At 47.0% G+C, this 22,266-nt stretch overlaps 1 protein-coding gene across 12 annotated transcripts; it reads right to left on the bottom strand.

Annotated features, from left to right (window-relative positions):
• Positions 1–348: 348 nt before the first annotated feature.
• On the bottom strand, positions 349–21,992 carry DNMT3B (DNA methyltransferase 3 beta). Of its 12 annotated transcripts, none has more exons than XM_063091025.1 (22): positions 21,963–21,992; positions 21,632–21,779; positions 20,812–20,873; positions 18,232–18,339; positions 17,186–17,311; positions 16,319–16,534; positions 15,476–15,634; positions 13,288–13,395; positions 12,216–12,360; positions 10,429–10,542; positions 10,258–10,302; positions 9,021–9,100; positions 8,598–8,710; positions 8,096–8,279; positions 7,576–7,660; positions 6,950–7,095; positions 6,523–6,613; positions 6,068–6,216; positions 5,195–5,280; positions 2,709–2,778; positions 1,866–1,984; positions 349–490 (listed from the first exon to the last, which is right to left on the bottom strand). In XM_063091025.1, the coding sequence occupies exons 1-22, from the start codon at positions 21,990–21,992 to the stop codon at positions 349–351; spliced, it is 2,526 nt and encodes an 841-aa protein (XP_062947095.1). The 12 variants fall into 12 exon arrangements, with proteins under 12 accessions (XP_062947095.1, XP_062947085.1, XP_062947105.1 ...); XM_063091015.1 differs by lacking the exon at positions 21,963–21,992 and adding an exon at positions 11,726–11,785 and having other exon boundaries at positions 21,632–21,773; XM_063091035.1 differs by lacking the exons at positions 17,186–17,311; positions 21,963–21,992 and adding an exon at positions 11,726–11,785 and having other exon boundaries at positions 21,632–21,773.
• Between the last annotated feature and the right edge of the window lie 274 nt (positions 21,993–22,266).

Below are 22,266 nucleotides of genomic sequence, written 5' to 3'. Positions count from 1 at the left end.
TCTTAGCCACTGTTTCTCTGAGTGGTAAACCCAGGAGGGAAAAAAAGCCATATTACTACCTACTTCAAGTTTTTAAACGTTTTAGAAGAAAAATGAGCACCATGTCTGGCCATTCTGGGCGGCCAGGTCTGAATTGTGCACAAAGAGGTGGCACCTCGGGCTCTCCCTGCAAAGAGAGGAGGGCTGGGTGGCTCTGCTCCCACCAAGCAGTGGGGGAGAACTGAGGTATGCAGTCAGTGAGACCCCCACACAGCTGGGCTGAGGAGGGGCAGAGCCTGGGGATGCTTCCCCCTCCTGGGTCCTGGCTCTGCCCCACACACCTCAGGTGCCCCCAGTGCCTGGAGGGGACTATTCACATGCAAAGTAGTCCTTCAGAGGGGCGAAGAGGTGTCGGATGACAGGCACGCTCCAGGACCTCCCGAGAAGCTTCTGGCGGGCGCCCCGGCCCATGTTGGACACATCCGTGTAGTGTACAGGAAAGCCGAAGATCCTGGGAAGGAGGGGCACCAGGGTAAAGAAGATAGGGAGTCAGACGTGCCCTCCAGCATGCTTAGAGTCTCTGGAAAATTCTCACCTAGGCCGGAAAGGTAATGATCTTTCTGCCCCTTAGCCTCATGTCTTCAGTCAGGCATACTGGGCCTTCAAATGAGCCTCTCCTGAACCCCCAGGAGGTCCAGGTCTTCAGAATACTGGCTCACAAATGATTGTCATCGAGGTCATGGGTCCTCCATGAAGGCACCTGTTTTATACCTCCCTGGCACCAGTACTATGATCCTGGCACATGGTTGGTGCTTAGTAGGCATTTTTTAATGAATAAATGATCCATGCATTCACTTTATAGTGAGAAACCAATTTACAGTGACTACACCTAAGCAGCCTGAGTTTTCATTCCCTTTTCAAACTCAGTTGCCGGATTAAGGGCCAGGCTCTATGTGATTCTACCAGGCCTGGTAAGAGGCTAGATATGCTGAATCTCAGTATTACCCAGGTTTAAATCACACCTATGGCCGAATGGGTGTTAAACATGCCAAAGGAACAGCGCCTCAGGCCTATTTCTTTGCCTATCTGAGAGCCAACTGCACCATCTTTAGTATCATGAGCCCAACATTTTATGCTTGGGTCTCAAAATACAGAATAACCCATAGCATGAATAGATTGGCAAGATTACCTACCAGTTTTTCTTTGACTAATCAGAAGTTACTTTTTTTATACTAGGAAAACTTGTTAGGTCAAAGAAGAAATAAAAAACCAGATGTAGAATACTCTGTATCAAAGCTTATGGAATACAGCCAAAAAAATGTAAAGAGGAAAATTCACAGCCTTACACAACCACATTACTAGCAAATTATAATAAACACTAAGAACAAATAAAAAAAACAACAGAAAATAGGAGTAAGAGAAAAAACATCCAGACAAGACATGGTTCTTTGCGTCGAAATAGACAAAATTAGCCAAATAAAGGGAAGGGGGAGAGGACAGACTTGGCTAAGTAGGAATTAGCTATAGAATGTGCAACTTTGTAGAAAGAGCAATGGCATGTCTGTGGGGTTCTCTTTAGCAGATTCCTCATAACTCGCAGTGTTGCAGCATGTTGGGATAGGCAGACATCAGGGCAGTGCAGCCACACAGATGGTGCTGTCTAATGACCTCATGTCTCCGATTCCTACCATCACCACCCCCTGAGCTATTTAGGACAGGAATTGAGGACTTGGAAAAGTTATTATTCCCAGGCCCAGGAATGTCGAAGGGCAGTGAAACCATGAAGAATCAAGGCAAGCACCTGCCCACTGGTGCTGCTGGCCTTAACCAGGTTCCTCCCCTTCTGTCTCTGCACCATTTCCGTCTCCAAGTGCAGCCTTGCTCACCTTTCGAGCTCAGTGCACCACAAAACATCTTCTTTGCCATTCATGACAACAGGGAAAAGTTGATTTTTCCCCTGTTTGATCGAGTTCGACTTGGTGGTTATTGTCTGTACTTTCTTTAACTGGAGAACAAAACGACATCATGGAGTAAGCACAGAATGAAAGGTTCTCAGTAATGTCAAGGCTCAAAAGCAGAGGGCAGGTGCGGGAGAGAGGTGGGCTCGAAGAGGGAGTGAGAAAAGGAGAGTTGGAAGGACAAGAACATGTGTGCTTCCCATGAATGCCAAGAAGTTAATGCACAGGAAGGACCGGTCTCAGAGAATGAGATAAAGTGACCACGAGTAAGATTACATGGGGGCCAAGAAGACACCAGCCAGTTACTGATCAAGTGCGAATACATTTAAAAATAAAAACCACCCAGATACAGAGAATGGACAAATGGAGCATGACTTTATGCAAACTTTGAGAACTAGGTTTATGGAGGTCTTAATACAGCTATCTACAACTTGACAACAGATAATTAAAAAAAAAAAAAAAAAAACACACAATCACTCCTTTCTTACTGGGAGGGTATCTAGCACTATGTATCCATGTACCAAGCACTAATAATTGGCAAGTCTAGTTGCCTTTTTTCATGGTGATTGCTTATCAAGAATGTCTTCTACTCTCTGTACTTGAAGAGGGACAGAACAATAAATGTGGGGAAAGGGCCCAGCACCAGGGAGACACGTGAAGCAAAGAGTAGGAACCAAGTGGACTCCAAGGTCATCTACCAAGTTCCCACATGGAGGACACCAGTGCGTTTTCTAGAGGGCCATGGTCAGACCATTTGTGAGTACGTCTTACCTTTGCTGTCCTACTGTATTCCAAGCAGTCCTGTAGCTCGAGTTTATCATTCTTTGATGCTATCACAGGCCTGGGAACAGCCAAAACCCATTACTTTTCTACCATCTTTAGGGAATCCTTGGCTAGGCACCTAGCCCAGGCACCTGGGAGTGAGGGCCTATGCTGCAAAAATGTGCCCTGGCATTGAACTTGATACAAATACATGATGAAAATGACCCTGGCATGAGCACAAGTCTGTGTGCCAAAGCCAGGGATGGACCAGCCCGAGAGGGGGAACTAATGTCCCCCTTCCTCAATTTTCCTATTAGTCAAAGCCAGACTCCCACTGAGGAAGTTACCCTCTCTGGTCTCCAGACCTACTGCTCACTGGCTGAGTGATCTTGAGCAACTCATGCTACCTCACTGGGCTCCGTGTCAAGTGAGGAGCTTGCATTTGATCTTTGTGGTTCTACTTGCTACAACTAGCACATCACACCCATGATTTGGTGGTTCACTGCAGGGGATGCAGCCTCATGGGGCTTTAAGGAATGAAAGTGGCTATTTATTAAGAAGGACGGGGGGGGGGTTCACAAAATGACTAATTACTTTCACCCTTGACACCTATTTTGCACATGTGGAGAGAGGCAAACAGATGACTAAAAGGGCAAGGGATAGAACTGAAAGCAGCTGAGCTGTTCCATAGCAGAGGCCAGTGCAAGAGGTGTGAATGTGGAGTTGATGAGCACCAAAGTAACCAGCATGAGAATGGAAACTGCCCACGAGAGGGGCAGGGGGAAATCACGCTAACATTTCCGTAGACTCTTGTCAATTTGACCTCAACTTCCAAGTTTCAAAATCAACCCTATCCCAATGCCCTATCCCACTACCTCCATGGACCCAAGGCAGTTGAGGAACCAGGAGGAAAGGCTGTGGTACAGCCCTGCTTTGGGCTGATTCTAGGCTGTAGATCTAAACAAACGAGATGATTTGGGTGGGTTTCCGCCCTGACTGATGCTTGACACAGCCATCCTATAAACCTGCAGAGCTCAGCCGCAGCAGCTCAGTCATACCTCACTGTTTCAACTGATACCCACATGCAAAAACATTCTGAATCTGACCGCTTACTAAGTCCACAGGATTGTCATGCTGCAAGCCACAGAAGCCACCACTCACATTGTGTTCTCTATGGATGGAACCTCCTGGGGCACATCACAGTAAACATTCCTCTCTCCTCCTTAGAGCAACCCAACCACCTCACTTGTCTTCCCATTTCTGCCCTAGTCTTGCTATAGTCTCCATCCAAAAACTACGGTTAACCTAAGACACAATTCATCTCATTTTTCTAACACCTCCTATAATCTCCCAAATCAAACAATGTGGTACCACATTTAAGGCCCCACATTATTTGGCCCTAAACCTGGAGTTCTTTGTCTTTCTCTCCCATCACACATACCCCTGTTCTAGGGCATACTCTAAAAACTGCATGGTTCCATTCCTTCATCTAGGGCCCTGCTGGAATGAGAAACCATCCCTCCCCATCCATCCTTCCAATGTCCCCACAGCCATGAACCTGAAAGCATTTACTGTCTTCTGTTCCCTCCACCATTAACATGTCAATTTCCTGAGAGCAAGACTGACACTGATGTGTTCATCAATGAAATGACAGCATCACAATAGTGCCTGGTGGAGTGAGAGATCAAATGTTGAGTGAATAAACCCATTTAGTTCCAAATATGAACATGGTACCATTTGACTGGCTGATTACCCAAGTAAAAATGCAAGCTATCCAACAGAAATCCTCCAAGCTACTCCAGGACCCTCACCTCTGTCCACACTTTGCTAAACGCTAAACACTTCTTCTAAAGAATGTTTTTAAGCTTAACTCATTTGCAAGTCTGGGGTGTCGCATTTTGCATCTTGATTAGAAAGTTGTTCTTAAAACCATGTATAGAGAAGGTGATTAATCCTTAGCAGAGCCATTCACTCTGTGGCTTCGACATGTATAAAGAGAACTACCTTTGGTACATGACAAAAATCCAAGGGACAGCCTTAGACCTACCATTTGTCATCTAAGCTGTACCACCTGGTCAATCACTATAGGCCTGGTCCAGGGGTTGGAGGAAAGGCACCTCCCAAGTATCCCATATCCTGATGGATATCCCTAGAGCAGCTAGGGGAAGAGGTGGGGTATAGAAGCATCAACAAGTTGAATTTTCAAGATCCCCCCGATATCACTGACTGGGGAAAAGATACTTCACCTGGCTATATATAGCATATGGGCCATCTGCAGCTTGAACCAGTCAGTCAGAGTAGGACTAAGGAATCCTGGCCTAAGATTCCTAGGTTTTTGCTGCACAGGAATCAACATGACAGGTTGGTCTGAAACCCAGAGTGGGGCTATTTCTAAGCAGAGCCAGCTCTTTCTAGAATGCTCAAACATCAGAGCTGACATCATTAGCTATATTTTACTTGGCTGTTACCTGTCCCCCTCAAGAGCCCCTGGTTACCTGTTCATCCCAGGTAGGTTGCCCCAGAAGTATCGGGCCCTGTGAGCAGCAGAAACTTTGATAGCATCAATCATCACTGGATTACACTGCAGGGAGAAAGAAGGGGAGCTGCTAGGAGTCCACATCAAAATTCAGGTGTCAACCAGAGTGGGGTGACCTGTGCAGGTGACAGGGCTGGCAATGAAGACACCAGATAAGTGTAACGCAGTGTGAGCAATACGTGGCTGGTACCACCCGACTGCCAGGTTCACAAAGCCAAGAGGGAACAACCACTCCATCACCTTTCGGACAGAACCTGAGCTCTAACGATTTTGGGAAAATTAAATGAGCTCGGTGTACAAAAAATATTTCACTGTAAAAAAAGTATTTTCCACAGTGCTTATAAAGCATAGTAAGCAGTAGATAATTAAATTCCCTGTGACCCCTAATGCAGTTCTCGGAACAAGGATGAAAAAAAAGAACTATGTAGAGTAAGGGCTGAGCCAAGCTTCCTGGTAGTTTTGTCATAAAGGGTCAGGGTGAGGTTAGAGATCATTATATTTTCTTTTTTTTTTTTTTTTTTTTTGTCTTTTTTTTTTGTGACTGGCACTCAGCCAGTGAGTGCACCGGCCATTCCTATATAGGATCTGAACCCGCGGGGGGAGCGTCACCGCGCTCCCAGAGCCACACTCTCCCAAGTGCGCCACGGGCTCGGCCCGAGATCATCATATTTTCCATGCATGCTGAGAACCCACTGAGTCCCTCACTCTTGGATCTAGCCACATCCTCCACCAAGAACCCAGAAGCCATGTCCAACATTGGCCATGCCCACCAAAACCCACTTCGTCATTGGAGTCTTCCCACCCACGTTGTCATGCCTCTAGGTCCCCTCACCTCCAGGAACCGTGAGATGTCCTTCTTGTCATCAACCTTCATGGCTACAACATTCTCAAACATCCAAAAGAAGGGTCGGTCATCACCCTCCTTTGGGCGTGAGTAATTCAGCAGGTGGTAAAACTCAAAGAAGAGCCGGCCTGTGCCCTCTGCACCCACAAAAGAAAACAGCAGGGTCATTCAAAATATTCCCTGAGACCAACAGGCTCCTAGTGATCCCCTGACAGTAAGGCTAATTCCCTACTATTCCCTATTGACCTGAAGTCCTCTGATATGATTCAGCAAGGACACAGGCAGCAGCAGGGCACTATTTATTAGTACACAGCCCCAATAGGCCCCTGAGGTGCCCAATCAAGTGGGCCAGAAGCCAAAAACTCCTTCTCAGACAGCTCCACCTGGACCAGCACTCAGGTGACCTGGGGTCACTGGTGGATATCAGAAAGGAGGATGCTCACCGTACAGGCCTTTCCTGGCAGGATTCACATTTGAGAGGTCATTGCATGGGCTTCCACCGATCACCAAATCAAACGGGCCCCATTCTTCAATCTGGGAGAGAAAAACTCAGGCTCAGGGGAGGGATGGGGGTGCATTCCAGGGAATCTGCCAAGAAAACCCATTTCTAGAATCTTGATTGGTCACCAACTCTACTTCTGACCCAAGAAAACCTAATATGCTCAGGATTCCCTAAGATCTATATCATTCTGAATTATTTCTAAGCTGAAGGTCTTCCCACTACAACTTCAAGTGACCACAGGGTCTATCACAATGCTGGACCCCAGGGTTGGGGACATGATGACATGACAGAGTGTGGGGTTCAGTGTGTGGGAGTGCAGAGTACAAGGAGAAGGACATGAACCACACAAGGGTATTGACCGCCCTCACATTTTTCTTTGTGATGTTCCTGACGTCATTCACATATTTGATATTTCCCTCATGCTTGACGGTGCCAACAGCGATGGACTCTTCACACACTTCAGAGGCAACATACTTTTCCACCTTTATGCCCAATTCTTTAAGGACCAAGTACCCTATGGGGGGCCAGGGAGACACATAAGTACAAATGATGCCATGTGCACAGCAGCTCATTTCCACTGCTTCCTGCTCTGGTAAAATGAGGATATTCCTCAAAACCACATGACTGTGCAGGCAGAGGATTAAACGAGTTAAATCCGGCAAAGCTCATTGGGGCGCCATGCACACTAGCTGAGCTTACTCCACACATGGGGAAAGCTTGGGGAACAAAAGAGAACCAAGACTGGGAATAGCAGCCGTTGCTGACTAATATTTATGCATCTAGAATGAAAATTTTTCAAGATGCCTGCACTTAAATAAAATGTGACAACCAATGGAGAGGGGTCATGGAGAGAAATAAGAAGTCAGTGGTTTTCTCAGCACAGGTACAAACCCAGGCACCTTTCCTGGCATTGATTTTAAGATGTCAGGGCCAGGCCTTCTGACTCCTCAGCTATTCCCCAACAATGTGGTGGCCAGTAAACTTGCCAACTCACCTGTCGCAATTCCATCAAAGAGGGACAGGACTCGAATGGGCCGCCTTCGGGCTGCAGGAATTGCAGGGAACAACTTGGGGGCTTCCTGCCAGGAGATGAAGGAACAGAGGAGGGCTGACCCTCAAAGAGATTGAAACCCTGCCATGCTAGCTTTTATGGGGATTAGTGAGAGAACATGTAACTGGCCAGCCTTAGACGCAGATGAAATATAAATGTATTACCCTAGTCCAAAATGACCTTGGGCCTTCCTCTAAGAACTGGAAAATTCCCTCCTACTAAAATTAGTAAGTCACAGCCTCCCCTTCCCACTTCAGCTCTACAAACTCAGGAGGTTGACTTCAACAAGCACTTCTTCATCTGACCCATGAACATCTACATACTTAGCAGGGGCAACCCCTAAATAAGCATAAAAACTGTGCACAGATGCATACAATTTAACTTCACTTCCATTAACTCTTACTGTGAGTGTTCCAGACCCCTGTGGCCCTAGTGGGGATGGACAAGGAAGCCTGTGGCTTACGAATTCATGTCCCATATCACTGGTGAAGAAAGCCTGCAGGCGCACGGTCCAGTCCTTTCTGCGCCGTAGGATGCCATGACAGCGCTGTGGCAGGCACATGTAGCAGCTCCAGGGCTCCTGGAGCTTGGCGTCTGCCGCTGTGCCCACGCCCACCAGCACCTCCAGGCACTCCACACAGAAGCACCTATGCCCAGGGAAATGGGAGAAGGGATATCAGCTCTTCCCACCCATCCCCCACCTCCCAGGGAGATGGTCTAGGGGGGTCCAACTGTTCCACAGCCGGGAATGCAAGGCCCTGCGTGATGTGGGCTACACTAACCTCGACTCCAGCCCCTTCATCCCACAAGCTCTTTGCACAGAAACATTTCCCAATACCCTAGTCAATTCCCATGGATACTCTGCATGTCAGGCCATTGGTAGATCTCCTGGTCAACTGAGTACCCACAGGCTGTAGTAATCACAGGGCACAGCATGGAAGCCTTGGGGCCCACCCATGTCTCACCGGCAGCAGCTTGTGTTACTGCAGAGAAGCAGCTCGCGGCCCTCACAGCACACAGTGCAGTAAGACTGATAACCATCATCATCGTACATGTAGAACAGCTCGAGGAACCGATCCTGGCACCCAGAGAGAAATATCCGTGAAACTGGAGACCAGGCACAGCAGGCCCTGCTTGCTGGCTGGCTGAGGCCCCAGGACACAGCCACAGAGCAAGTTGCTGGTGGCTTGGTGTCCTTTACAGGGATAACTGGCTGTGGTCTATGTGCCATTGCTGATAAAGTCCTCTGCTGCAGCACCCTCCCCTCAGAGGGAGGGTGGGGGTGAGAAGCCCTGAGAGAGCTTCACTAATGCCTACACAAAGGTGCTACTTTCTGGGGAAGCACGGGGAAGTTTGTGAAGGAAGGGACAGGAAAGTCCAGGACTTACCCGGCACGTCTGGCAGAGCCCACCCTCAAAGAGAGGGTGGAAGGAAACAGGGTTTTTCCTACCACAGGACAAACAGTTATCTGTAAGAAAGACAGGGGTGTAGCTTGAAGCAACCAAGGCCCTAACATCAGCTGCGGAAGCCTTGGGTATAACAGTTCTTGAACATTTATGCCACCCTGGCAATGTGAAGGACTCTTCACGCCTTATGCCTTTCAACAATGTTTCAAAAGTGCCATCCCCATTTCAGAGATGGGGAAAAGTCAACACCAACAAAAACAGTATCTCAAAGGGCAAACAAAGGGCTGGCCTGGTGGGAAAACCCAAGGCAAATGCTGCACAAGGGTCTCCAGCAGAGAGAAAGGCTCTGAGAGCCTGCTACGAAAATTTCTCTGGCCCTTTAAAGGCTGGGACATGGAGGAATTTTGGTGACTCCAGTTGTCTCATGACAGCACTTGCCTGTGACCACGCCCTGCAAGCACAGCACATGGCTACAATGTGAGCTCAGGTCTAAACAGCAGGCTATCCTGCCCTCCCTGTCAAACTCAGGACTGATTTGCAACACTGGGCCAGTAGACTGGACATTCATAATGTCTAAGACCATCTTTAGCCAGATAGGACAGGTAGATAAGTGTTGGGGCATAGATAGGGAAGCTTATGGGTCAGTTTCCAATAATGTCAGGGACTGCTCCAAACCCAAGTTTTTCCAGGGCCAGGGGCTGTTGTGCTGTCCTACCAAGTATTGAGTAACCGCTCAGTAAAGAAAGAAAAGCACTCAATATAAACCACTCAATAAACATATTGAGGATGAGGAAGCAAGGGACAGTTGGTCCTCACATTTTATGAATCATATTAGATATGTTCTAGCCAGAATATTTAATTCAGTGACAATTACCAGCTGGACAGCAGACCAGTCAGCTTATGAGCACTACACTGGATTAGTGTAATTTACCTAAAAGCTAGCTCAAGATGCTATCAACATCAGTTTCAGATTTTGGGCTCTCTTGGCCAAAGTGCCCCAGCTCCCACTCTGCCCTCAGCACATTCCTGCTCAGGTATCTCAATGAAAATCAGGCAACCCATTCTGTAAAATGTAACAAGATGCAGGGAACAAAAAAGGCCTCCATCTGAGATCACGGTACAGAGCTCTGGGTAAACACAGGCAGGGCAGCCAAGCCAGGGGGAGGCATGTCTCATGTACTCCCTAGGGCAAGAAGAGAGGCCTGGGCAAGAACATTACCTTCCAGATTGCTCTTGTTGTTGGTAACATCTGAAGCCATTTGTTCTATTGAGAAAAGAGAGAGAAGGTATGTTGCTAACCACCACACCCTCTAAAGAGAACTCTCACAACCTGCCCGCTCCTGATCACAAGTAAAGGGCCCCCCCAGCCTGCTCACCCTCCCACAATCACCTCGGCTCTGCTCATCCTCCCCGCGATCTTTGCCATTATAGTAACTTGTCCTGAGGCGCTTGGGTGGGGGGCAGTAGTCAGAGGTGTCAGCTGTGCGTCTTCTGGTCTTGCTCTCTGTGAAAGGTAAGGAGGTGGCAGGGGTGGCTTGGGAGGAGGAGGGTCCAGCGAGAACATGGACTCAAAGACCATGCTACGCTTGGCTGCCAACTGCATCTGGGGTAGGACAGGAGTCCACAGAGGGTTTGTACAGCACCAAGATGGGCAAATCAGAGAAGGAATGAACTCAAAACCCCTCGTGCCCAGAATCCTAACATGACTAACATGTGTTGATGGGGTTTTAAACTGCTATTTGTAAAAGAACACATCTTTCTAGACCCAGCTCACAGAACATCAAGTCTCAGTCCACAGCTAAAACCCTGGAACCTCTATGTTGATGACGTCCAACATACTGCAGATAGCCACATGTGACTGCTGAGCACTTGAAATGAACCTACTGACTAAGGACCTGAATTTTACATTGAATTAATCTTAAAATCAATTCAAATACTGACAAGTGATTCAATTAACTGGTTCTTTGGACTAGTTTAGACATGTGGATCTACTTTCCCAGATATAAATTTTGTGATTTTGTTGATAATAGATCTGTATTTACTTAATAATCTGTACTTAGTTAATACAGATCAGTTATTTCCAATGAATTGACATGAGCCACAAGACTGTCTAAAAGGAAATGTAAAATATCAACTTTATAATAATATATAATGATTAAATTATATAATTATATATAGATTAAATTTTGAAATGCTAATATTTTGGTAATACTCTTTAAATAAAACGATTTGTTTTAATTCACCTGTTGTTTTTAACCCTTAAATGAAGCTACTAAAAATTTTTAACTACATTATGTGGTTCCCATTTATACTTCTATTCAGTCTATCCAGTGAACCTTAACATAGTTAAATCTGACTCTGCCCCTAGGAAAGAAAATTACACAGGCATTAAAAATCATAAGGATCCATTAACGACAAAATGGCATTGACAGTGCTTATGCTATTAATAGAGAAACAAAGGGGAAAACCAACTAGTGTACAGAAAAAGCTGGAAGGGCATGCACCCAACAATGTTAACTGGGGGGCACTTGTGAGGGTGGGGAGTGAGGTGGAGGGTAGGATGGGAGCTCAGGTTGACTTAAAGAAATTTGATTCTTTTTCAGTGACCACTGTATCAAGTAATCAAAAGTAATTAAAAGAGAGTGCAGACAAAAATAGCCCATAGTTAAAAGATGGGAGGGGAATACCGTTTTTCCTTGATTCTAACTTCCTATTGCCTGAACGACGCACCTTCGACTTATTAACCACTTTTTGGGGGGAAACAAAAGACAGAAAACATTACATCAAAAGTACATTATCTTAAGACATGTCTGAGATTTTGGGCAATTAGGAATTCTGGAAAATGGAGGAAATTTGGTATTGGTCCAAATGTTATAGGTGGCTTATGGGATTTTTTCTTTTCCAGTTTTCTATGACCTCCCATTTACTCAAGTTTCCAGGACAGAGTCAATTTAAATTTTATGTCCCTAGGGTCCCACACCAACATGGCCAGGAAAGCCAAATAAGGCTGGCAGGGCCTTCACATGCCCTGGGGCTGTTTTCACAGAGGTAAGCTTCGGGGATGAGTCCAGCTGCTAGAAAGCTGGGTGGGGTAAGGGGCGGCAGGGTGGCCTGCATCTCCCAAGAGGTGCTCCCACCAACAATGGCAGAGTGTGCTGCCTTAGGGACTATTCCCACCTGGTTGCCTGTTGTTGGGTTTGAGACCCTCAATACCAGTGGGCTTGAAGCCCCCGTGGGCCCACTCCAGCATGGGCTTCAGCTGGTCCTCCAATGAGTCTCCAGGGCTGCTAGGGAAGTTCTTGCCAGCTCTCACCCTGGCTTTCTGCCAAGATATAAAGGTATAAAGTCTGTGTGAATGGGGGTGGGGACGGGGGTGCTTGCCAGGCCATACCCAGGGATTCCCCCCAGCTGGGGCCTATATTCCCCTTCACAGTGGGCTGCTTCATAACCAGACAGCTGTCCTGGGCTGTGGTATATGACGGGGGAAGAAGGGCCTATGCAGAGACATAGGCAGAAGGCTGTGGGGGTGGGGGGGACAGAGAGGAGCAGGTCTGCAGTTATGTCTTTCCATATGGGGACCAAATATGATTTCTTCCATAAAGGAAATCTGAGTAGTCAGCTCCCTCTCAAAGCACAAAGGAATCAGAATTAGCCATGCCACTTTTACAATACAGGAAGAGCCTCAGCACCTTGTCTAAGAAGGCATCAGATTTCTTCTACACCTCCCTAATGAAGATGAGAATACAACAAGCATCCTATAAGATGAAACATGAGAATGTCTAAGCACATGACAACTATCAGAGACTGGCTCAGAAATGCTAGACAATGACAGTTCCAAGTCAAGGAGGAAGGAGGGAAAGTCTAATGGTTTGCCAGGGATAACATGGGCCACAGGTAAGAGGAGGAGGCATCTGGCCTGGGCAGCTTCCCAGTCTTGACCTTGAACCCCAGCACTCAAAGGAAGGAGGCTTTGGGTTCTCTGGAAAAGCATATTCACTAATAAGAACATTGCTCACCACTGGCAGTTACCAATAGCCATCAGGTGGAAGCTGGGAGGTAATGGGGAGACCCAAAATGCTTCCCAGTCAAGCCCATAAAGCCAGCAGTACATTGGCGTTCAACCTCCACCCTGGTCACCTGTCTCCCTCAAGCCATCCTTGGCAATGCTATGGACTTAGCTAGCCTTCTGTAGTCTCCTGCTTCCTCCCTGCTCTGAGGACCAAGTCCATGTTCCCCATCCCCATGATACCTCAAGGGCGTGGTACATGGCCTTTCTGTAAGAGACAAGCTTATTGAAGGTGGCCAGGTTAAAGTGCTGGCTGAACAGCCCCAGTGCCATCAGTTTGTCTGCAGAGACCTGGAAGAGAAAGACTTCATCAACATCTACCTACACCTGTGTCTCACAGGGTCCTCCATCAGGAGGGAAGGCATTCACACAATTTACTAAGAGCCCAATTCCTGGGGATAAAGTTTGCAAATGTCACTCAAAAACATAAATGGTACAGAGTCCTGATACCCTACTGCCAGAGCATGGTAGGTATGATACTCCAAATGTGGGCCATGATACCATTAGATACACCCAGAGCAAATGACTCCTGAGGCTCAGTACTGAAACTCACCATGGGTACTCCAACATGAGGGTTTTACACGATTTCCCCTCCTTCCTGAGCATGATGCTAATAGTCTACTCCTCAGCTTTCATTTAAACTGTGGGTTTAGTGAACAGTGCTAGGCACAGAGTAAGCATTTTAGTTAGTTTTTATGATTATTTTAGTTATTGTGATTTGACCCATATTCTCCAAGTCTCCCCATGCCAAATCCCCAGGCCACACATGAACAGTTCAGGCTTCCAATGGGAAAAGATGAAAGTGGGTATTCAGAGCTGCTAATCAGAACTGAAAGACAACTGGAGTGTTCCATTTCCATGTAGAATGCTCATACTCATGCTAACCTCCATTTTGCCCCCAAGACTCTAAGAAGGGGTGAGAACTGGTAAAATGCAGGTGCTACTCCCAGCACCAAACTTCTCTAATACAGCGAGAATAGCAGACATGTGTTGAACAGATCCAGCCCAAGTTTTGGCCCTTGGCCAGGCCCAGAGTCAGGCCTCACATTGTAATTTCATCCCACATGCTAACAGCTCCATACTGCATCTTATTAGCACTAGACCCTGTCCTGCAGAGCATCTTTTATGTCTCCCTGGAACAGAGCAATTACAAACAATCCATCTTCCTTCATTTCATAGAAGTCATTTCCCACATCCCTAGAATCAGAGGTGCTTCAGGACCAGCAGAGGCCCAGGCCACTTATCCTTCTGCTCCCTCTGCTGGTCAAAGATGATATTTGCATGCAGTCTCTTACCAAGGAGGAGACGCCACGTCCCAAATTCCTGCCCTTTGAAAACTTTTATGTTTACAATAAATGGCCCCAAGGGAGCCCAATTCATGATAAAACCAGAATCTCAGCTTGAGGTTGAATCCAGGATTCAGGTCCTTCATTCCCACATGTGCCTCCATCCTGCCAGGCTTGCTGAGCATCCAGCTTGCCTTGTGACCTTAGGTTCCTCACCTAACCTCTTGGGATGGTGGGGGCTAGGGTGGGGAGGGGGTTTGAGGATTGGTATATCTAAAAGGAAATGTCTGTCTGCACTAATCCAATCGAAACCTTGGGAGATCTCAGAATATGCTTTCAACAGGGTACGAGAATCAAAACAGCTTTACTTATCCCATAGAGCTCTTCCCAACGTTTGTTTTTAAATAGCTAATTTCAAACCCAGAGGATCTGAAATAACCAACTCTTTAAGGCACTTTTTCATAACTGATACTAGGTGATCCAAATCCCATTTCTAGGCCCACAACCGGGCCCTTCCCTTCTCCTTCCCCGTTAGTGACCCCACTGTTCCTGTCTCTTCTTCCAGGCTTCTCCACTGAACACTTCTGGCTACCTGCCCAGATGGCACTCCTGGCCCCTCAAAGTCCATACTGATGATTCTGCTCCAGAGAAAATAAATCCAAAAACTTAAAGTGGCTGTGGATCCAGAGAGTTTTCCAGCTCTTTATACTCCATGAGAGTAGACTGAGCTCTGATCCCGGAGCCTAAGTATCTATTTAAGCTGTTTAACAAGGGAAGCTTCTGTCCCTCCTTTCAGACAGTGTCAGGGCTTAGCCTCATTCATCAGGAGAAAGCAGTCTTCTTTTTTTTTTTTTTTAAAGATGACCTGTAAGGGGATCTTAACCCTTGACTCGGTGTTGTCAGCACCACGCTCACCCAGCGAGCTAACCGGCCATCCCTATATGGGATCCAAACCCATGGCCTTCATGTTATCAGCACCACACTCTCCCGAGTGAGCCAAAGGCTGGCCCAGGAGAAAGCAGTCTTAAAAGAAAGCCACAGGAGTCTCTGCAGCCACTCCAGACCTTTCCTTGTCCTGGACTCACCTCAGAGAACTTGCCATCTCCAAACCACTGGACCCATCGCATGCCGGACATGGCTTGGCGTTTGGAGGTGGTCTTCCAGGACACCACCATGGCGGGCCACCAGGAGAAGCCCTTTATCTTTCCCCACACAAGGTCCCCTATTCCAAACTCCTTCCCATCCTGTAAGAAGAACCAAATGAAGGGATCTCAGTAATGAGATACATCACCCTAAGCCAGGTCCTGCCTGCCCCACTGACCCTGAGGGCAATGTAAAGCTTGCCATAAAATGAGCGATGCCCATGAAAAAAACAAGTTATTAAAGTATACCTACAGTATGATGTACTCTCAACTAATGTACATAGGAAAAAGGAATACACCATACGTGTACATACATGTGCAAGATGCTTTCATGCAGCAATGCTTGAGTGAAACCAACAAGCTCAACGAGTTAATTAAACTATAATCCAAAGCACTGGATGTATTATATAGACATGAAAGGGAGGCAACTCTAGTTCTCAATGAGTGAAAAAAGCCAGTCTACAATTGCATGTCTAATATGATGCATAGAATCATATTATGCATTGTGCACACTGAGTACTTAATTTCTGTGTACATATATGTGATATTCAGAAAAATCAGTATTCAGGTGGGAAATAAGTGGGGCTTGACTTATGTCTGAGAGGGAAATAGGGTAAAGGACCATTTTGCACATGGAAAATAATTAGAATAAATTCAAATATTACAATAAAAATTGACAAAAATCATAGCAGTACATCACTCTAAGTACCAACATTAGTAGTTAACTACTTTCCCCATATTCAGCATCTTTGGCCACCCTCAGCAGCAAGCCCTTCTTAGTGGTACCTGATACTCTGCACTGTCTCCATCTCTACCCTCCACATCCACCAGGGGAGATTCCAAGCTGTCCTGCTGGCTGTCCTGGGCTAGGCGGGCATAGGGGGTACTGCTGCTCTGGGGTGTCACTTCTGTGTCATCTACATCATCTGTGAGGTCGATGGTGAGGTAAGGGCTGGCAGGGGATGGCCATGGCGTGCCTGCTGATGCCCGCCGCCTCAGGGACTGTGGACAGAAGGACACAAGGTTTGGGCCACTGCAAAGCAGGTGGGTGACCAGAGACCAGTGGAATCCCCAAGTGCTTCCCGGGCAAGCAGAAGAGTGAAGACATAAGTTAAGGAGAGAACAGAGACCACCGAGGATGTTTTTCCAGGACCACTGATTCCTTCCTTGAGTGGTGGCAGAAAGTCAACGCAACCACCCAGAGACAGACAAGAAAGAGACAAAGGAACAATGACTAGGTACTCTAAGAGCCAAGCCCACGGAAACTCACTGGCTTCTTTGAGCACCCACTGTGCACACAACCTTGCAAGGAGTGGGAGTGTTGCTGTACCTGCTGGGGTTGCCTCAAGACAGGTGAAGACACTAGGGAGACAAGATGGTTCTGGGAGTTTGTGCTTTCCAGCTCATTTTCCAGGTGGGGCAAGAACCCAGAATTCTTGTATTGCCAACAAGATCAGGCCAGAGGAGAAGCCAGCTGTCTTAAGAGAAGCTTACACAACACCCAAGAGAGAAAGGAAAAGTGAGATCCTGGAAAGCAGGTTAAGTGTGAAGATGAGCCAGACTATACACCAGCCCCAGCCAGTGGTGCAGTGAGAAGTAGACTCTCCAAGTGGAGGCCAAAGGCAGGGGGGTCTGGGCATCTGGGGAACCAACCCTGGTAGCCGGGAACTCCACAGGGGACTCGTCCACGTGATTGCGGCCCAGCCGGCCTCGGGACAGACGTGGGGAGGGCCTGTGCCTTGCCCGGCTGGAGGCACCGTTGTTATTTCGGGTTCGGACCTGGAAGCAAGATAAGCAGCGGCCCTTAGGTGACTCAAGGCGGCGGGGGGGAGGTCTGGGATGGGGCCTGTGGGGTTCAGCCTTGAGGTACTCAAAGACATCTGGTAGCCTCAGGTCAACTGGAAGTGAACAAGGTAATTAAAGAGATGGGGACTCTGAACTGATGTCTCCCCCACCCAGAAATTCCCCAGTCCATGGGATAAGGGTGGTGGGGTGGCCAGCAGTGCCACCTGACAATCAACAACAGATCCTGCTCTGCCTGCCACAGCGGACTTGCCAGCTGAAACTGACACCTGCAAATTGGGATTGAAAAATCAAATCCATATTCCCCATAAACCAAGGCCAGATATTGGGTTCTTCAGGTAGGTACTGGATCCTCAAAACAGAAGAGAAGCCCTTAGACATTATGTTCTTACTCAGAATGGGTGTTGCAAACCTCTATTCAAATTCTGTCTATAAGAGTTCATGCTTAACCTTGGTTAAGTTACTAGAATCTTCTCTCATCTGTAAAAAGGGGATAATACACACCATATGCTGAGAAGGTGAGATTATAACCCACACCTGGAATAGTCACCAAGTGTCAGTCTGGCCTCTAATGGGCTGGGTACCCATTTGCAGACCTCAAACTGTTTTTGAGCCACTGAGTCCACCCACAGAAGTGTTGGAGCTGTCATAGGTATCTGGCGGCTGAGCCATCACCCTTGAGCATTGCACTTCCAGGAATGTCCCAAGAAAGAACTTAAAAACTCCACAAGAAAGAAATGGCATGTGAAGGAAAACCTTCCCAACAATGACAGTCCAATTTCAACACAGTTGTTCATCTCTCTTCAAAGCTCCCCCAGGGAGATCTAAGACATGTTTTTATGCAGGCCCGTGAGTAGTGAGTGGGAAGGACCTTGGCTCGGCTTGTGGGGACTTACAGCTGGGCTTTCAGAACGAATCCTGGTTTCACGGAAGAGTTTTGGCATCACTGGAGTGTCTGAGCCATTCCCGTCTTCCCCCTCGCCTTCTCCATCACCTGTCAGATCCTTTACAATGGAAACACAGTCAACTTTGATATACTTAAGAACTTGCATGAGCAAGATAGTTCTCAAAGTCAATCGTATTGAAACCTGTGATAAAATTGACCCAAGAGATCTAAAAATATTTACCTACCTCATTTTTTTCCAATAACATTTTACAATGGTTCACCGTGGGATCATGAATTCAAGATAGGGTGAAAACATAAAAAAAAAAAAACCCATGGAACCAGCAAGTCAAAGCAATGCCAAACTAGCAGAGTCCTGGTCAGTTATCCCAATTCACAGCACATGGGAGAAGATACAGGCCAGCTGCTCCAGGGAGATGCTTCTTGATAAAATGACCAGAAAGCAAGGCCACTAACCTTGCACCATATTATGCAGACCACCTGGTATAGCCCCATGCCTCACACTAAAACCCAACAGAAGCTGAACACAAAACCTGTAATGGTGCACAGTGGCCAGAAGGTCTGGCTGGAGTGTTATAAACTTGACTTTTCACTTACCAATGTGTGGCCTTGAATGAGTCCATTTCCCTCTTTTTAAAATTGGAATAACAGTACTTCTCCCTCATAGCACAAGGCCAGTGAGAATAATGCATGCTTAGCCCAGCACTAGGCACAAAGGAAATGCACACACAGGAGACTTCATGAGCGTTCCTGATTATGAGCTACCAGAAATACAGTAGCATCCTCAGCCTCTGATCCAGCACAGCTCTTGCTCCTCTTCAATTGGGTCAACTTAGTGGGCTGCCCACCGCTAAGAGAATGGAAGCTGAGGATGACTTTTCATTGTCTGTGACTTTTGTCTATGACTGTCCAATGCCTGACACTGGCTCTTTGACAAAAAGTAGCAAAACTGACAAAACTAAGATTAGAAAACAGAAAGCATGCATAAATTAAGGAATGAAAAACATAATGGAAAATATAACTTTTTCTATCTTGTAAAATAAATTCTCTGCTATTACATAATCCTAATATCAAAACTACAGATATATTTAAAGAAAATCATGCATCCATTTTATCCAGAAATAGATGAACTCAAAACATACCATGACCAAGTTGGACTCATTCCAGGAACAAAAGTACAGTTTGCTATACAGTAGTCCCCCCTTATCCACAGGGCATGTTCCAGGACCCCTCCATGGATGGCTAAAATTGCAGTTTTAGTACAGAACCCTACATATACTGTATTTTTGTATAGGTACATACTAATAAAAGTTTAATTTATAAACTAGGAACAAGGACTGGCCAGTTAGCTCCGTTGGTTAGAGCACAGCCTTGTAACCTCAAGGTCTTAGGTTCGGATCCTCCTACCGGCCAGCCACACAAAAAAATAAATAAATAAATAAAATAAAGGCACAGTGAAATAGACAGTTATAACAATATACTGTAATAAAGGTTACGTGAATGGGGTCTCTCTCTCAAAGCATCTGTACTCACCAGAGTTAACCTGTCCTTCTATGTTTTATGCTCTGATGCCGCTTTCACACTTTTATGAATGTAGTTTGTACTAGGCATCTTCTGCCCAGTTTCACTGTAATTCAACACTTGCTTTGGATGCTATCCTTTTTCTCCCTAATCAACTTCAACTCTGCCATAGGCAGACTCAGCCTCTCCAGTAACGTTTATATTCTTTAGGCCAAACTATTCACTCATGTCAGGGGATCCCTCACTGAAGTCTTTCTATAGGCTCAATGCTTTCTGGCGCAACACTTTGCATCAACCGGAACACGTTTTCTGTCCATGTCCTCCATACACAAACTTAACGCGTTTTCCATCTTCACTAACCACCTACCACGTGTGGCCGTAACTTTTGCGGTTTGAGGTGCGACAGCAAAACTAGCATGAATTTCTTTTTCCTTCTTCACAATTTCACAGATAGAATATTCGTTCTTACTGTAGATCTTAGCAACCTCTGCATACAATTTTTCTTATTAGCTAGAGAACTTTCAACTTTTCACTTATAGGAAGCACTTTATGGCTTCTCTTTGGCATAACCAAATTGCAGCTTCACTCCTCTTCTGCTTTGGGGCCATTATTAAGTAAAATATGGGTGACTTGAACACAAGCACCTCAGCAACAATCTGACAACTAAGATGGCCACCAAATGACTAATGGGAACATATACAGTATGGACAAATGGATGATTCACGTCCCAGGTTGGAAGCTGTAATTTTTAACTTAAGAATTGTTCATTTCTGGAATTTCCCATTTAATATTTTTAGCCCTCAGTTGACTGCAGATAACTGAAACCGTGGAAAGTGAAACCCAAGGATAAAGGGGGACTATGGTATTAGAAATATTATCAATGATCACCCAGATTGAAAAAAAAAACATCCAAAATATGCATTAAGCATCTAGTAAAAAATAACTTCCAACTTTAATTTGCAGGTGCCAATTTTTATGGGCCTCAGTTTGCTCATTTCATGGAAGCTAAAAGAAATGTCCCAGAACCCTGAGAAGGAGAAAGAAACCATACCTGAGTGTAACTTAACAGACTGGAGACCTCCCTCTTGGACAGTCGTGAGCTTGATCTGCGGCCTATGAAGGAAGCAGGTGCTTTAAAGAAGGGGCAGGCACCAGCCTGGGGGACAGCCTTGCTGACAGCAGCTGTGCTGAGGCCTCCTCTCAGGGCTGTGGCCTTGGATCTCCCCCAAATCAGTCATCCTCGAGAGTTAACTCAGCCCTCGTCTTCTCTATGTATTCCTACATAAGACCCGAAACAACTCTGTGAAGGCACTAATGAAGGAGGCATTCCTTCCAGAGAACAGTGCTGCCCAAGTCAATGTTAAACGAACAATTCACTGTCTGCCTTATCAGCCACAGTTCAAGTGCTCAAATGTGGAGTGGCTATTGTGGTGAACAATGCAGAAAGAGAACCATTTCTTCCTTGCATAAAGTTCTATTGGACGGCACAGCTCTCAGCAGATAGGACAATACAGGGGTTTCCAAACCAGCTGGGGCAGAATCCCATGTGATCTGGCTTGGAAATAGCTAAAGACAGGGAAGAAATGGAAGCCTCCCCCTTGGAGTGTTTTTTTATCACATCACAACCCCAGTCCAAGCTGAGGGAAGAGGTGGGTATCCCACTTCCAAAGACCCCAGCCTATGCCAAGACCACCCCCGTCTTGCCTCATTCACCTCAGAGTCCTTTCTGAGATGAGGAGTACAGGGTGGGAGGGGCTGTGAGCAGGGATGAGAAAGGGGTTTGGACCTCTCCCCCAAACCTCCCTTGAACCTGCCAAGAGGCTCATGTCCCAGCTATGGTCTGCAGCTGGACCCCATCCCCTACTCCCCACCTCTGATCTCAGGGGTACGAATTGCCTCCAGGATCGGGGGTGAGTCGGAGGACTGGTCGCTGCAGGCCCCGTTGACGATGACAGAGTCTTCCCTCCCGCTGGCGTCGTCCTCTCCATTGAGATGTCTGGTGTTTCCCTTCATTGTTTCCTGTGGGAGAAGGCCATTATGGGTGGGGATGAAGGGAAGCGGGGGCACCAGTGGGCAGCACACCCCATGCTTCCTGTCATTGCCCCTATGTCCTCAGGCTGAGAGACCCCATGTCCCCTTCTCAGGGTGACACTCCTGCCCGGGTTTTGTCCAGGCTGCCCCCCCCACAGCCTAACCCCTCACCAAACTCGGAGGCTCAGGACTTGGTTCCATTGCCCAGGCAATCCCAAAGGCTCAGACGCCAGCACACAGGACAGAGGGAGGGGCCGGGGCTGGGATCAGAGGCTCAGGTTGCTCTGTGCAATTAGCCAGCCTTTCAAACAATGCCATTTAGGACCAGCCTGCCCTGGCCTGCCTGCCGACAGCCTCAGTCCCCTCTGGCCCTGGCCCCCTCACCCTGCCCAGCCTCTGCAGGGCCTCAGGAAGCCAGGGCATTATTTTCCCTCCTGACCCCTTTGTTTGCTCTCCCTTCCCCTCAATCTCCAGG

The sequence above is a fragment of the Cynocephalus volans genome, chromosome 1, assembly GCF_027409185.1.
Source record: "Cynocephalus volans isolate mCynVol1 chromosome 1, mCynVol1.pri, whole genome shotgun sequence".
NCBI lineage: Eukaryota > Metazoa > Chordata > Mammalia > Dermoptera > Cynocephalidae > Cynocephalus > Cynocephalus volans.
The sequence above is the reverse complement of the archived record's forward strand: the minus strand, read 5'-3'. Positions and strand labels throughout refer to the sequence as shown.